We start from the raw sequence: 17,557 nt of genomic DNA, 5'->3' as shown, positions 1-17,557 counted from the left end.
TGTTACTGAGTTCCACACTGTTTCAGTGATATTTTAAAATTCACTTAATATAAATCACAAAGGTAAGATATCCCAGAAATTATTAAAAAGACTTATGTTTTATGTAAGACAAAATAACACACTTCAGACTCAAAGATAATTCCTTCTTTCATTCTGCATAAGAATGTAATAAAAAGAACAGTGGCTTCCCACTTCTGCAAAGAATTCCACAACGCTGGACAAAGTTCATTTTCATAGCCTTAAAGAATTCCTCATGTAGTGCTGTTTGTTTCCTATTACTCTTCACAATTTTTAGCATTGAAATGATTGTCTTAATAGAGTTTATTTCAATTCCTGTTATCTTTCCCACTAAAGTGCTTCTCTCCAAGATTGTTCAAATCCATTTAACAAACAACTCCTCCAATTTGCTGACCGCCTCCTTTCCTGGTGCTTGTGATCTTCATTCCGCTATGACTATGGTTTAAGCAATACGCATTTTGTCCCTCAGCAGCTCAGAAGCATGGAGAAAGAGAAGACTTGTATTCAAAACTATCTTGGCTAATGAGAGTGAGTTGCTTAAAGTGTAACGAAAACAATGGCAAAAACACCCACTTAGGAGCAGAGGAAAAACAATTCAGAAACACAAAATGGAAAATAGCCTGAGAAAGAACTGAGCTGCAGAAATTAATATATGACTTACTGCAGATTGCAAAACAAGTACAAATTAGTAATGTTATGCTGAAAAAAAAAGGCAGTTATCACTCTGAGATTTGTTAGAAGGAGCATTAGATTCAAAAAACAGACATTGCATTCAGAGTGGATAAGTTCTTACCTGGAATTCCGTATTTGCTTTTGGGTACTGCACCGTAAGCAAAGATCGGGCAATGCAAGAAGGTGTATGGGCTTGTAATAGAAATATTAAGACTGCAGGAACAGAGTACGGATGGATGCATCTATGTAAAGACTAGAAGAAGCAGCAGAACAATGTAGAAAAAAATTGCCCATATTCATAACCAAAGATATAGTCCAGAACAGTAAAGCTGAGGACTGCTGCCTGTATTGAGCCCAGAGGCCTCCACTGCAGGAAGACTGGTCAGCAGAAGACCTTACATGAAAAACATGCAGATGGGAACAAGGTTACAGCACGTCACACATGCCATTCCTTTTCTTTTTACCCTAACAAGAAAAAAGACTACAGCCATAAGAAACTCAACGCGGAAAATAAGCAACAGTCAATAGACTTGTCTAAAATTTATGGAGGAGGAAGTAAACAAAATTTTGATGCAAAAAAATCATGTCATAGGAACTTTTGGCTTCCAGGATCTCTATGTGACCTGTCCAAAGAACAGTTTGTCATCACAAACCAAGAAATACCCCGCAGATGTGATGAGGACTCAGTACCTGGTGTCTTTCACCCTCTGTGCTGCACTCATCTGGCCCTGGCCATATCACCTGAACACCTGTCTTGGTTTTTGTGGGGACGTGGGTGTGGGAGCAGGACTGAATGAAATCACTAAAAATGATTCAGTGAGAGCAAGGGAGTAAATATAATGTACTTAGAGGTTTTGTAAAATAAGTATCACCTTCTCCTTCCGTAAGGCCTCATCCTGAGTTTTGTTACACTCATTTCTCACACAGAAGGATGCACATACAGGGATATATTTTGGAAGAATTGCATTTGTTTAGGCGTGAAAAGAAGAGCTTTGGGGGAAGTAAGGCGATAGCTTTCCAAATGCAGCATGCTATTTAGCAAGAGGACAACAGTAGGCTGTTTTTAATGGATGCTGGAATGAAGACAAGAAGAAACCCAACTCAACTATTGCAAGAATGATTTTGGCTGAGGATTGGCAGGTGTGAAACCATGGAACAGCTTGCCTTGGGATGTTATGGAATCTTCAGTGGAGATTTTAAAGAACATGACAAACAAGTGTCTGTCTGCGACTGTTTCTAAACATTCAAACCTATCTTAGTCCTACGGGCTTGACTAGACCAGTGATTGGCAATAACTTTTTATGCCAGATTTATTGTCGAAGGCCCTGTGACTCAGAGGCCCAGGTGCCAGCTCAGATCTGTGTCAGTTATAAGCTGGGTGCCCATGCCAAAGTTGTGTCAGCAGTGGTCTAAACAATCTCTTGATACCTCTTCCTGACCTATGTTTTCCTGGTTGCTATGAAACCCTTACTCATGGAAGCAATTTTTCCACTGGCTCTATGGACTTCTGTTCTGCTTCTCACTAACAGAACTGTTAAAACATTTTTATTGTTTTTCTATTTCCTTTTCAATAAAATTGAAAACAGCCGTGCTTGGAGTTGGGGAAAATATAATTTCTTTTACTCTAACTTTTTCATTTCAACTGACTTTTGCAAAATTTATCTGCTGGCTTAAAGTTACATAACTGCATATCTTTTAACAGAACTTTTGTTATTATCCGTTTGACAAGGAGATGGCAGCAGGGTGGTGCTGTTGCATTTTTCTCTTCATTTGCTATTTTTTTATCTCTGCTTTGGGAGTAACAAAACCAAGCTTCCAAAGCTTTGGTACTTTGCCAAGAGTACACATGGAAATATTTGAATCAGGTATAAAGTTAAAAAGCAAATAACCATACGTTTTCAAAAGTTTTATGGGAATTTAAGACATAGAATTCCCCTTGTCTTTTCAGATAACTGTACAACTCCCCCTACGGTAATCTATTAAACTGAACATTGAGATACTGAGGCTGGAATGAAGCTTGCAAAATCTCTATGTTCCCTAGTTGCTGGGAGAAATCATGCAGTGAGAATAGGATTAAAAGGTAGATCTTATACCTGTAATTTTAGTAAAATCAAGATAAAAAGCTCATCATGTATATTCTTGAAATGCTTCTCTTTTCTATGTGTATGTTCTTGAAATGCTTCTCTTTTCTATGTATTTTAAGGCACCTTGCAGTTTCTTAATGACATTTAGGAAAAATGAAAATAGGAAGCATGTAACTAAGGGAACAATAATGTCGCTGGCGTCAGGCATTCTGTAAATCTCATGACACAATTCTAAGACAAACCATAAATTTTCTGTAGCAATCCCTACTCCCCTCTCATCACTCATGAGAAGATCTCAGCAGCAGGGCCACATTCTGGGGGGAGAGGCACATGCATGATTGCTACATAATAAAGGTACAAAAACATGTAGTTACAATCATTTGCCAGATCATGTGGAGTCTCTAGATGGGCCAGATTGGTGTAAATGCTTCTAACAAGGAGCTGTGTAATCTGTCCTTTCATTGCAACCTCACTCCACAAAATCTACCAAGTGGTTGCAACAAGTGGTTGTGGCACATGCTGACACCTTTCAGAGATAGACTGGCTGCATCACAGGTCAGAACACCGTGTTTCGAACCGGGGACACAGGAAAACATGTCTTATTATGTGCAATTTCCCTTTATCTGATATATCCCCCATGGCACTGCTTTTCTTCTCCGGTCAGGATCTGTGATGCTTTGTCTGTCCGATGGGGAGAAAAATGCTCGGTATCAGATGGCCCTGATAACGACCATAGGCTCCTTTTGGAGGTCCTTGCATCAATACTGTTTGGGGAGGAAGTTTCTGCTCTGATGAATTCACTGATGTCTGTGTGAGGGAGGCTTTTCTATGCAGACTTGCTTCAAAGCTTCCCAGTTAACTGTCTCAACTTTTAACATTGCCAAAAAGTGCATCTTTTAGAGTCACTGCAATTCTAGGCTCTTTGGTGGCACTCACCCCTAGCTGCTCGTGAACATATATAACCACACTAGCAAGCAAGACAAACCCATCAGACTAATGGCCTTTGGTTCAGCTTCTTGTTTGTACGTTTCAAATACCCTGAGTACTGTGGGCTATAACCATATCAGCAATAGCCTAGAGAAAAAAAAATTGATTGCTTAGTGGAAATTTAATGCTTTATGCAGGAAAAAAAAAAGTTTATATCGCTCTTTTCTTCTTTCTCTCAAAAGCATCTGCCATTTCTTCAACCCAATCTCCCGGTTTTTCTCAGATGTTTACCACTTCTTTTTCATTACTTCTAGTTCTTCCTGCTATTTAAGTTCAATCCAAATCATTTTTGGGCTCTCCAAACTCCACCAGTCCTCTGGATTTCTTTCAGCTTTAGGAATTCTCTACATCTCCCCTGGAGCAATGCATACAAGTAGACAGGTACATTGCTGAGCATTTCAACTCCATTTTTTTTTGAATATTTCTGCCTGTAATAAATTTGTACGTAATGACAATTCTGCAGTGAATCATCCTGTTTTTGTAACTACTGGCTAAGATGGAGGTGAGGACAACTTGTCCTCCATTAAACAGTGAATTGTCCTGAAAACTTCAGCAAAACTCTAGAGATGAGCTCTTCTCCTCACCTAGTCCCTGAGCCTTCCCTCTCCACCTTCAGTCCCCTTCTCCAGCTAACTTTGCCAGGACTCACTGACTCTCATTACACCCATGGTTTCACAAGTATTTAGTGACTGTGAGTTCTTCAGCTTTCAGGTACATGACTTGACACATCTTAAGGAGAGCTGACCTACCAGGTTTTCTGAAGGGAAACAAATGGAAAACAAAAAATGACAAAGAAAACAAAGAAATCTTGGTAATAAAATCTTTGCCATGAATCTTGTTAAAAAAAGCTGTTCTCTCCTCAGTTTTAAGATGACATTTGCTACATCTATGATATGACACGGTCACGAATATGAACCCCATGGTATGGTCAGCTGCAATAAGGTCACGATGAGCACAGTCATTAATGGAACAGCTTTCTTACTCCCGCCTTCTACTTGTTTAGAACGTGCGACCCTGTGCCACATGCTCTAGGTGTCCCTGCCTGAGCAGAGGGGTTGGACTAGATGATCTCTACAGGTTCCTTCCAACCTGACCCATTCTGTGTTTAACAACGCATGCAGTGCACCTGTTCATGGTGCACTGTTTTTTAAGAACCTCTGACCAGCAAGCCTCATGGCTCCATCTCCCTAGACTGGTAACTCTCCTACTAACACAAGTGGACACTACTAACAGCTGAAGAGCGCCTTAGTTCACCCCTGTGGGGCTCCTCTTCCCCAAGGGAAGGGGTTGGAGTGAGGGGAGTGAGGGGTCCCGAGCCCAGCCCCTGGCAGCCACACACAGCCCCGAGGCCGCCCACCCGGGTCCTCCCCGGCCCCACGGACACACCGAGGGGGTCCCAGCCCCTCAGCGCGACTCGTCTGCCGCGACACCCTCCGTCCCCCTCCCCCGTGGCGCCTGCCGGGGAGGTGGCGGTTGGCGCCCCCCTCTCCCCGCAACGGCCCTAACGGCCGCAACGGCCCTAACGGCCGCCCCGCTCCGCCCCGCCCCGCCGGCCGGGGCTCCGCGCTGCGGGGCGAGGAGAGCGCGGCGCGGGCGCGGGGAAGCGCGCGCTGGCGGCAGGCGCCGCAACTCGGGGAAAGATGAACGTGGAGAACCAGGATGTGCTGCTGGATCTGGAGGAGGAGGAGGCGACCGCGGAGGAGGAGGAGGACGACGACGACGAGGATGGGGAGATCGGTGAGTGAGCAGCGGCTCAGGGGGCAGCGGGCGGCATCCCGGGAGCAGCCCCCGCACTGTGCCGGAGCCGGGGCTGCCGCCTGGGGAAGTACCAGAAGCGGAGAAAATGAGCAAAGCAGAGAAAGCTGGAAGTTCTGCGGGGGAATAAAAAGCAGGTTGCGGCTGCCAGAAAGGCAGGAGAAGCGCGCAGGGTGTGCGGGGCGGCAGGAGCGCGCGCGCCAGCCGTGTCCCCGCAGCCTGGGCCGGGCGCTTTGTGCCGGCCGGCAAGGGACTCGCTGAAGGGCTTCCAGAAAACAGGCAGAAAAAGGGCTGGTTCCCGGGCGGTTCGGGCTGAAGGGACCTATTCATGGCAGGAAAGGAACAGTGGTTTGCATCAGCTGAGAAGCAGCTTTCATCTAGAATACAGATGAAAGTTCTTCTGAAGCCTTTTATTTCTGCAGTCATGTTAAAATGTAATAAACAAATGCGGGCAACTGGCAGTTAGGCAAGCAAGTAGAAGATAGTTTTATATATGTAAATTTTATCAAATAAGTAGGCTACTTGCACTTTACTGTTCACAGGGTTCTGAACAATTGTACTGACGGGTACAGAATTTTGGTGATTTTTTGAATTTTGGGACTGAATTTCTGTACTTGTTAAACTTTATACACTTTTGGATGGACTTAACTGGATAAATAAGACAAACTGTAGTGGCCATTTTTAAGGATTACTATTTAATGGCAAAAAAAGTGTGTCAAGAGAGAACTAAAGTCACCAGATTTTTTGAGCCTCATCCAAGGTCTGTGGAAATCATGGAATGTCTTGTCTCCAAGATCACTATATATTAGCCTTTGTCTTAGATGCTGTGGGAGTATCCTTATATCCTTTGGTTTATAGTAATAGTGCGAAGACCAGTTCAGTTTTCCATATGAAACGAGACCAAGGAATTGTTTGACTCTAGTTCCTCAGTTAAGGGGTGGATCAGCACTGCAGTGTATTAATCACCACATGCCTTTTTCTTTCCATCCTTTACCCCAGAGAACAACTCAACTTTTTCCTACTCATGCCTCTGTATCAGATTTGGGGTTGGTTCGGTTCCCAAAGCCAGCAAACTGTGAGCTGCACGTAGTGCTTGCAGGATGCAGCAGTTTGGTTCAACACAGTATGTGGTAAACTTGGCTGAAAACCGAGCAGTGATGGTTTCATGAACTGTCATGCAAAGAAATTTACTGTACAGTTCTCACGTTTGCTGTTCTGCTTTTCGTGGATAACAATCGCAAGATTTTCAGATTAGCTAGAGAGATAATTGCAGGAAAGCTAATTTAATCTGAGAAATTTGCAGATCATCCATTTGCCTCCCACCGTACACTTGCATCTACACTTTTCCAAGCCATCCCTGCTTCAGTAAATGAGTAGGATGTCTTTGGGGCTCTTTCCTGTTTGATCCAGGATTGAACATCTAAACATCTAAAATAGTTTGCTTGTGTGTTGGGATTTACAGAATATCTGAGTGCTCTCTCCAAGAGAATTAACTTCTGCAGATAATATCAGAAGCAGAGGCTTATACACTTACTAGCCATTCAGCATAAAATACTTTTCCTTGTGATATTATGTTAGCACTTTACTAACTCTTGGTTATCTTGGTTTTGCATAGATGCAATTTCTAGTTGAATCCTAACTGTCCTAAATCTTCCCATCTAATGAAACTGCAGTAGTCACTGAAACATCTTTTGTAGATGACCAGTCTATCTGCTTAGTTTTTGTTGTTGTTGTTGTTTGTTTGTTTGTCAGATTCTGTGCTGATGAGGAGTCTGAGTCTTCTTTCTGGGACACGTTTCATGCTATTGTTCAGCACACATTTTTGCCAGCTCCTAGTTCAATTGTTTCTGGTGGCTTCTTTCTGTGTGTGCCAGCCTATGGGAGGAAGAACTTGGTGGGAAGAAGGGAGGATGTGCCAATGTTCAGGCAGGCTAAGTGAGAGGATGGAGTAGTTATTTCATTGCTGGTTTATGCAAGTAAAATTATTATTTGTGGAATTGCAGCCAAAATTCTCTGTGAGAGGGCAGTCTTCTCCAGCCTATTTTCTCCCAGTTTTGTGCGGCCCACTGTTCAATGGGCACCTTGTCCTAAGGAGATATGTCATAATACAAATGGTAAAGAACAGACATAGCTGGTCTTCACCTCGTTGCTTTTACTTACTGTCCTGTTCTCCTCTGCTTGTTTCCTCATGACACATTCTGAATTTTATCATATTGCCTGCTCAGAGCTTCTAATTGGTCCTACTTGCTTCGTTAACTTGACTTGCTTCTCATTTTCATCCTGCAAATATTGATATCATTCGCATAGTATACTCCAAACCAAATGTACTGTATACGGACATGTTCTGTAGATTACTCCAATATATGCACTAGGGATTTTGTAAAATGAACAGTTACACATAAAATTATTCTAAAGACAAGGGAAAGTCTAAATAGTTAAGATTCCTTGACAGAAAAGGGAGTTAACTTTGTCCTGTAATTTATTAATAGTATTTTTCCAACTGTGCGATGTTTAAAAATGGTCTACACAGCAGTAGGTACAGGTATCTGATAATTTTCTAATGTGCAAGGCTAGGTGAGGAGATGTTAAAATGAATTTCTGAAAGGACAATATCTTTCTTTTCATACCTTATTCTGTGATAAGCAGGACTGCTCGGGTCCACTCTTCTCACACCTGGTTTTCTTATTTTTTTTTCTTTGATTTGTAATCACAGTTAAAAATATTGTGGCTCATTTCAGTCATCCGCTTTCTTGAAGAAGACTGTGGGATGGATATGTCTGATGAGCGGAGAATCAAAAATTTCTACTCCCCAATTCTGTGCTCAGTTGACTACACCATTTTAGTTAGTTAGTGTGTGAAGACAGAAATTTTTGCATGCTAGAGTTCGATCTCTCTTTTTTGGTCTTCTGCATATGTGCATGTGGAGTAGATAAAGAGCATAAGTAAGTAAGAATCTTATTCTGATTTACCATTGAGGCTGCAGGCCTTCGTTCTCCTAAGCCAGGTGCAAATCCAGAATGGAAATACTAGCCTGTGATACTGTGCAAAATTTTAACTACCTTTAACGCCTCAACGTCCATCCTCGTATCTGTTACCTAATGATTCTTTCTCCCTTACTACTTCAGTCATCCTATCAGCTGACTCTTTCTACTCATTTCACTTTCACTGAATCCAAACTACACAGGAGTAGCAGCCTTGTTACTGAATATAACTGTATATAGTGGTAGTAGCGTTGCTGCTACCACTCACTCTTAGTGTGATTTAATGATTTTTCTACAAAAAATCATAATACACGTAATACAGAAATAAAAATGCACATAGTGAGAGTATAAATATTTAACTATGGTATAATAACTGTTTGTAGCTATTTATAATACATAAACTGTAGGAGCTCTTAACATTTTAAGAGTCAGACAGAAATCCAAGCAAATTTGTGAGATTTTTCTCTTTTTAAACTTTTTTACCATAATGGACTTTGCAGTCCTTCATGATAAACTTGTACTTTGGAGTATTCTTTTTACCTACATGTACCATTTCAGACTTCACTACACTGAGCAGGCAAGTTCAAGTTTACAGATAAGTCTTCAGTCTGCAGGACTGAATCGTTATCAGCCAATGTACTAAGTGGTCTTATTTGTACCATTTTAATAGCAATAATTTTGTATCTTCTCCTGATCATGTGATTAATTTTGTCAGAGACATATCATGAGTGATTCCTTAAAGGTTTAGCTTTGATTACACATCCTACAAGTTGTGCTAAAAGGAAAACCTCACGTGAGGTCCAGATACCAGAAATCAATGCCAAGCAGTAGGCGTATGTGGAAGCCGTAATCTTACTGATTTTACTAGCCTCGTATAGGTTCACAAAATATTTTTTCAGATGTAAATTACATAATTGTTGATATTTTTGTTTACATATAGATGTATATTTATATATGGGAAAGAAGATGACAGAAGTGAGATTTTACTATATAAATTGCAGGGAATATTCTGTAAATATAACATTTTGAAAGAAATTAACTCGTCAAATTTTCAAGATTAATTATAAGCTAGTCTGTCCACAGAATTGAAACGCTCTTTTGGGCTTAGTCAAGAGAGAGATGTCGGCTCAAGAAAATGTTCATTAACAGGAGATGACAGATGCTCTTCTATTAAATTAAATCAGTTTTATAAACTGTAGTAATCATTAAAAAGCGAGTGATGAGAGTACCTCATCCTCAACAGCAAGAGTGTGATGAAACATAAATGGACCTTTCAAAATGAATTAAATATACTTTATGAATAAGAATGGAAAGTTCATCTAAGTTGTTATCATTTAAATCACCTCATCCTAGTATCTTAGAATTTTTTGGTAATCCTGTTTTTCCTAGAAAATGATGGTTCGCCTGCTGTGGCATTAGGGTCTAGTTTGCCACAAGACATGTGGCAAGCCTCAAAGGGGAAATGATACTAAACCTGATGTTTTCTGCCACACAAAAAGGAAAAAAAGGAGTGTTTTTGTACGAGAACAATTACCTTTCATAAATCTAATAGTCTTTGTAGTGTCTTCCAACTTTTCCCTTATAAAAAAAAGATCTGTACTGCACCAAAAGGGTGAATAAATATTACACTGAGTTTAGGATTAACTGAGTTAGAACAGAAAAGGGTTGCTCATTTTTATAGCACAGAGGTAGAGGTAACAAAACTAAACATACTACGCTTCATATGAGAAACACTTTGAAAAAAGGTATTGCATGTGTTAAGCATATAGGCCACTGCAGGTGTTTATTTAACAAGACAGTGTATTTAGTAGCGTGTAAATATCAAGGAGAAGCACTGCAGAATGGGCTTGGGGTTCTTTACTGTATTTAGAATAAAAAAGGTGAGGACAGAAATATTAAGCAAGTGCTGAACTCTGTAACTACGGGGCTGTCATTGCTGCTTTCGTGTGCCTCTCTGGCATTCTCCTTGCTAACAAGTACCAGGTGTTGGCTATACAGTGAATATATTAAACTTTTTTTTTTTTTTTTGTTATATAGACCAAAAATCATTTCATCAAGGCATATGCCTAATATCACTTGTAACTTTTAGTAGGTTTTTGATTCAACCCCAGGCCTCACTGTGAGTGTAGACAGAACAATTTTCTCACTGAATGGAGTGTTTGTTCATCTCCTGAATTGGCTAATGTGAAAGCTCATAAGTACATTGCTAACTTTTGTGCTAAGAGTTCAGATTTGATGAAGTTGAACTGAAAGCCGTAGGCTGTAATGTCAGACACATGTCAAGCTTGCGCACATTGACTCGGCTGCCAGAGAAGAATTCAGCCCCCAATCACCTCACAGTGGTAACTTAAGTGTTTATGGCATTTTGGCCTTTTCATTCTTTGGGAGTATGGGCAGCATGATTGGAATACAAGCTGTGAAGAATGACACAGTACTCCTCTTGAAGGTTTTAGTGCTATGGTTTTCTGTGGGATATGAAAACTGGTAGTCATACCGAAAGTCATCAAACAAAATATTATTTTTAATAACAAATCTAAGAAAGCAAACATTTGAGTGGAGAATCTTTTGTTTTCTGTACCCTTCATCATGTACTCAGCATCCCATATTTGTATGCTTCATGACAGACTGACTATATTGATTACTTCTTGGGGAATTATGTGGCCATCTGAAATATATTGTTGCTTGCTTCAACAGATTGATCTGTCCCAACTGTGCGCATTGGCGGTAAGAGCAGTAAGCATGGTTTCCTGCAAGGACTTCAGAAAGGACTTCAGAAAGGAGATCCAGAAGCACCACTAGCAACTAATTAGAAAAACTCCCCTTCAGCTCAACATGGCCAGATTTCATTTCCTGCAGGATCCAGAATGACACCCCAACCTCTTATTCTACATATCGGATACCTTCCCCAAAACAGTCAAGAGGTTGCTCAGGCCCCTCACTTAGAGCTCTGTCTGTGGGAAGGCAACTGTCCAAAAGCCCTGCTTGGTTTATCAGGGATGGACAAACAGCAGGGGAAGGAGAGAGATCACTTTTCATTAGTGTCAAGCAGCCTGGTACATATTCTTCTATCATGCATTACCATCAAATGGCAGCACCATACCTTTCCTCGTTTATATGCTGCATATATGTCAGGACAGCTTCCCATTCATAAAACCTTTCAGTTCCAAACTGTACCAGTATAGATGGTCCGTGTCCTATGCAGTCTTTGAACTGTTGAAGGGTATAATATTACTGAGTATGAAATAGGCAGGGTCTAGTTGGTTTTGCTCATGGAAATAGCCACATTAATGAAATGTGTGTGTTAATGTTTGTAAAAGGGTAAGATTCAGACCAGCATCAACTCTGTTATCAGGAAGAATCAGCAAGACCAAATGGTTTTGGGAAGAGACCACATTTAAATATCTTTAATTAATACTAGATTGGAAAATTAAGAAAAATTAACTAAACCACAAATTGACTGAACTTTAAGCAATGCAGTTACAAGTCTGTTGGAGCATAAACATTCTTCTTTAATTGATTTTATGCCTCATGTGATAGAAATTGCAGCTTAGTTTCAAAATGCTGTATAAAGGCTGAATAAGATTGAACCCTTCAATTTAACATTTACATTAAATACTATGCAGCTAAACTACTAATCAGCAATATTCATTTGACATTACTGAAAATGGAAGTTTTGTAGTAACTGCCATCAATAGCAGGTTTTCTCTTTCTTTTACAATTTCTCTTCCTTTCATTTTCTTGTGGAGAGATTTCCCCAACCTCATTTATCTGGTTAGTCAGGTTGTTCAGCATTTTTTAGCTGTGATTTACCATGGGACATTAAATATTTGCATAGGAGCCTGCTTACAGTGCAGTCATCTGAATGAACTACTCCTCCAGTCTTGTAGAAAACAGTCACCACCTCCTTTCTGTCCAGTGGCTGTTTGAAAATGGTTACTGCAGCAGACACCCGATGTTGAATGTCTGATAACTTGAGTTTTTATAGCGTGTTTCTGTCTGGTGCGCTTGTGGCTTGTGTGGATCTTTTGGAAAATGCATCTGACCATCAAGAGTGTCTCCGTGAAGATCTCAGTACTTGCCCTCACTGCTGCAGCAGGAACCCAGGGAGCTCAACTCTTCCCTCCTGCTTTGAGAAATTTCTGCCAGAAGAGGAAATCTTCACTGGGTGGAGGAGAGAAGGAGCAAGAAGAGTGCAAAGAGGGAGCACTGCTGCTAAGAGGCACTGAGTGGCCTGTGCCGGGGTTGTGCCAGAGCTAATGAATTTTGGGTGGGAGAAGGGAATTTGTCCTTTTGGGGAGGGAATTTTGTGACTTTTCAGTGGGTGAAATGAAATTATCAGTTCTTTGTGGGACAAATACCGTAAATGTCATTGGGATTAGGGTGGGAAATGTGAGAACCCATTTTAAAATATCAGTGTATTAACCCTACTGGAGATTTTAGGGTTTATTGCTGTCATCAGAGGGAGTCTGAAATTTGCACTTAAGAACAGTACTTGGAGCAACGTAAAGACTCCTATGGCACAGAGCGGAGTCTTGACTAAAGAGTCTGGTAAAATAAGGAGTGCTGAAGAGGTGGAAAAAGGTAGTTTTAAGTAAGGATATGGAAATATCCATTGAGACTGAGTATGCACTGAGAAAGAATATATATATATATATTTTAAAAAAGGGTAAGAATTGACACTATTCATAGGAGCCAAACCGACCAATGTAACAACTCAACTATTTATTTGGTCAGGAATTTATAAGTACTAGAATAATTATTCTTCCAAGTCAGTTCATCAGAAAAATAAGATGTAGCAGGGGAATAAGGTAATAGAACTGTATGTGTAGTGAATTGAAATAATTGATCTGACCATTTTCTTGGTAATTTACTATATATTTTTAATATATAGTAAAAATCACATTGTGTCTGTAGATAATTTATCCAGCAGAAAAAATAGACTATACTGTAAATTATTTGCAAAATATTTCCATTGCTGTAGGGTTAGCAGTGCAGTTAGACATGGTAAGATGTAACAAAGCAAGGCTGAGATGATGATGCATGATGCAGAGCACTCTAACATTGCCAGAGAGCTTCATTATCTTGTGTGTAATATTGTTAAAATTGTTTATTCTCTATGTGTTGCTTTTTAAATTGACTAATGGAGTTTTAAAAGGCAACAATGAACAAAGATCAGGTCAAACAGTGCATACTACCCTTGTGAGTAGTCCCATTGACAAGAGTGGGGATAGGATTTTTTTGTAAATACTTTTCATAGTAGAGGTTGCAGAATTTGTCCCTAATGAAAGCAATATCTTTATTAAATCTTTCATCATCTCAGTGTATGCTGATAAATTCCAGTAAAAATAATTAAATTAATTTAATTATTCTGTTGTCCATAAAAGCCAAGTAAGAATACACACATAAGGACAGTTTATAAAATGATGGCTGTTCTTAAGACAAGTTGCTCAGCAAATACCCTACATTATGTGGTAAGACTAAGAAATAATGTATTTAAGATAAAATGTGAAGAAATCAATGTGACTTGAAGGCTAAATGAGGTAATGCTGTATTTGGGGTCTTGTTCTATTTTTACAAGTGCCTTACTGCTATAAAATGAGAAGAACAGCTGGTTTGGGTTAGTTAGAGAGAAAGAGAAAAAAAGGAAAAAGAAACAAGCAGTGAAGAAAACCCCTTCATGTTCAAGAATACACATGGACTGGCCAAAGTCTAGAATCATTTGTGGCATTATGTTCTTAGCTCTGGAGCAGGTGAAAAAAACAGCTTATCATCTGACCCTTGTCTGGAGGGTCACTTGGGCTGTCCCCACTGAAGTGCAGGTCAGTCTTTCAGAAAGTCGGTGTTTGGAAATCTGCTTGTTCATTAGGCCAGGTTCTGGGCACCCCTTTGATCTGGACAGAGAGGGTAAAGTAATGGCACAAACATGACAAAGAGCTTACACTGCTTCTTGTTTCTGTTCTTTTCGTCTTTTAAACAATATTACAGTTCAATATGAGCTGGGTTAGGTCAGATGTCACTAACAACCGAGCTGAAATTTGTCAGGGAAAGGAAACACAAAGGGAGAACGACATCTTATGATATTTGACTCAAGTAATTTAGTGCCTCTAATAGATGTTACCTTGCCAAAATTTCAGTTACTCCTCTCCATGAGGGGGATTCTGGTATTTGTAGGATTACCTACGGTTTGCTCCTCTTGTTTTCTCAAATCAGCCTGAGAGATGTGACCAGCGAGACAGCAGCGGCAGGCTGCTCTTCCTGTCTGTGTAGGGACAGATTGCAGAGCTGCTACAAAACCAGAGAGTGCTCCCTCTGAGGTAAGGGCAACTGTCGGCATTCATAAAGTTCCTTAAGTGAGTAAATGTTGCAGCTCAGCCCTCAGGGATTGCATGTTGCTGTTCAGAGTAATGTTTTTTTTTCAGTGGTGTATCTTCAAAAGTGCAAGCCATTCATGATGGAAGGATGACTGTCTGTATAAATAACAGTCTCCATTTATCAGCAGTAGTTGGTAGATCTGGATCTTTCTGTCTGTCTCCTCTGAGTGGAGGAGAGTTTAATTGCTTGTTTTGGGAGTAGATATTTATCCTAAGACCAAGTGTGTGTCTCAGACAGGTTTCTGTTTGTTTCACTAAACAAACCCAGTGATCATTCTGCTCAACAGGATTTTTCTTATGAATACCTTGCGTGCAAAAATAAACCACAGAGCAATGCCATTGCCTTGCAGCACGAGCCTGAGGTTCTTTTTCATCCCCTTTGCTATTTCCTCTGCCTTTTTATTCTATTTCCTTAAAGTCAGTGATTCTCTTGGCTATTGGAGTGCTGAGTTTGTCTCCTTAGGAGCCGAGAAGGCTCTTGTAAAACAGAAGTCACTCAGCAGTGACATAAGGTGCTCTTAGTGTCCGGACTGTGATGGCAGTGTCACAGCCTGTAGGAAACAGCAAGAGGGGAGAGTCATTCCTTGATTTCATGTTTTAGGACTTCCGCTCTTCCCAGATAAATGAATTCAACCAAAGTCTGAGACTAGAGGAAAGGTAACCATTGAAATCATTAAAATCTTGAACATATCCCATCTGTGCTAAAGCAAGTGCTTAGATTTTCTAAAGTTTTGTCTGTGTAGAATACAGGTCATAAATGATGTCTTCATGATAAATCAAATTTAAAAAGAAAAAAAAATCTTTTACACAATCAGGCACCTTTCTAATTCTAACAGCCCTAATATAGGGAATTAAAGTCTACAAAAGTGAGAAAACACGTATTTGATATTTAAAAAAACTGCTGGCAGTCTAATGATCAGAGTTTGCTTTTAAATAAGTTGAAATGTTGAATTATATGTGTGGCTGGGGAACCCACCTTGCCCTTTTTGTCTCTGGAAGTGTATGAGGAGAATTTTACACATTTTTTTTAAGTGAACATTTGTTCATCTCATAATGTAAAGAAAGTGGCAGTACATTTCTAAATGCATATGTTTCTGTATCTCTGGACCTTCCTCTAATATATCACCTTGACATAGAACAGTAAGAAGAGCAAGGTCAAGCAAGGCAAACCCCACCTGAAAGTTTCAATCGCAGATTTATATTCCTGCATTTTAGATGTACATCGCTCCTGAAATCAGCGTGGTGCTCATTTGAAGCATAAACATTAGCTTTTCCATGCAAAAGTGTGGCTTGGAATTTAGCACTCCCTCTTCAAGTGTTCCTTAAGTGTGTGATATTTTTGTTTTGCACCAAGGGCTAGATCATGCCTTGCAGGCACAGCTCAGAGTGAAGGCCACCAGAGGCTCTCTGTCTGGCAGAGACCTGTTTAAGTCTCCTCCATATGTGATTGCGTTAAAGAGTGGCTGGTACAGTGAACATGGTCACCTACTTGCTGACTCTTTTTGGTATCTGCTGTGAGTCATCCTGTCTTCCTGAGGCAAAGACGAGAAGTGGTTGTTCTACAGGTGCGCCGCTCCCTCCTCAAGCTCTCTTCTCCTCCTCCATTCTACCTTCCATGTTCGTGGGTAGGGGTTAGGCAGACACTTCCGCAGCGTGAAGAGAGAAGAATCGGCACTTCTCACTGCTGAAACAGAATATTCCTGAAATTGGTTTGTGTGCTGCAACATCTCCACTAACCTGTCACTCTAAGCACTTTCAAGAAAATTAATGACCTGGTAGAATGGCTGAATGCTAAATCCCTCCAAAATGGAGTTTGCATTGTAAGTTTAGAGGCATAAATATAATGTCACTATGAGCTCTGCTTATAAATACAGTTAGGCCTGGAAAAAAACAGCATAGAGTAAATGGATATTAATTTGTCTTTGCATTCTTTTGCTTGCAGTGTTTGTCTCAAAGCTTTTATAATTTTTCTATGATTTGTGAATGAATATATCCATATGTTAAGCTTTTTTGTTGTTGTTAATTACATGCTTGGATAATTACGAACACAGGATTTCCTTGGTGGATTTACTGGATCCTAATTTGCTCTAGGTTTCAAGAGATCTCCTTCTTGCTCTTCTTCACTCACTGAAGTCTTTAAAACTAGGAAGGTTGTTCTGCTTCAGCCAGAAGCTGCTGGAGTTGACGCAGACACAAGAGGTAGAGGTGAAATACTGTAGCTTGTACTATAGAGGTCCCACTGGATGATCTTGTTGGTGCCTTCTTGCCGTATGGCAAGGTTTCACACCTATGACATGGTTTCGCACATCTCAGACGGTCATTTTAATTCCCTCCACACACACACAAAACAGAATCTGCAGTAAAAGCAGTGTGATCTCTTAAAAATAAAACTAATCTCAGCAACTTGCCTCCCAAAAGCCTATCATGTTTGCTTTTCACCTACTGCCATGATGAGATGTACAAGCAATCTTACCTAAACTAAATGAAAAACAGCTCTATAGAGGCTGCTTTTTTTTCCTTTAGGTGAAAAATGATTTTTTTATATATCCTTTTACCTCCACAGTTTTAAACAAATGAATATGGCTGGGCCTCTCAACACTAGTTACAGCTTTATGAAGATCTCCATAATGTTGAATGAAATGAGCAAGCCCCTCATAAGTCCTATGGTTGTGTCTAAGTTACTGCTTTC

General features: G+C 40.2%; 1 protein-coding gene across 1 annotated transcript in view; it reads left to right on the top strand.

Annotated features, from left to right (window-relative positions):
• Window positions 1-5,401: 5,401 nt before the first annotated feature.
• ANO6 (anoctamin 6) overlaps window positions 5,402-17,557 on the top strand; it is a 66,273-nt gene continuing 54,117 nt past the window's right edge. The window contains exon 1 of the mRNA XM_088530364.1: window positions 5,402-5,498. Within this exon, the coding sequence (XP_088386490.1) occupies window positions 5,402-5,498 (97 nt within the window). The remainder of the gene's footprint in view (window positions 5,499-17,557) is intronic.

The sequence above is a fragment of the Tinamus guttatus genome, unplaced genomic scaffold (genome assembly GCF_059628265.1).
Source record: "Tinamus guttatus ecotype Peru unplaced genomic scaffold, ASM5962826v1 Tinamus_guttatus_pri_ptg000368l, whole genome shotgun sequence".
Taxonomy (NCBI): domain Eukaryota; kingdom Metazoa; phylum Chordata; class Aves; order Tinamiformes; family Tinamidae; genus Tinamus; species Tinamus guttatus.
This window is presented reverse-complemented; position numbering and strand designations above follow the sequence as displayed.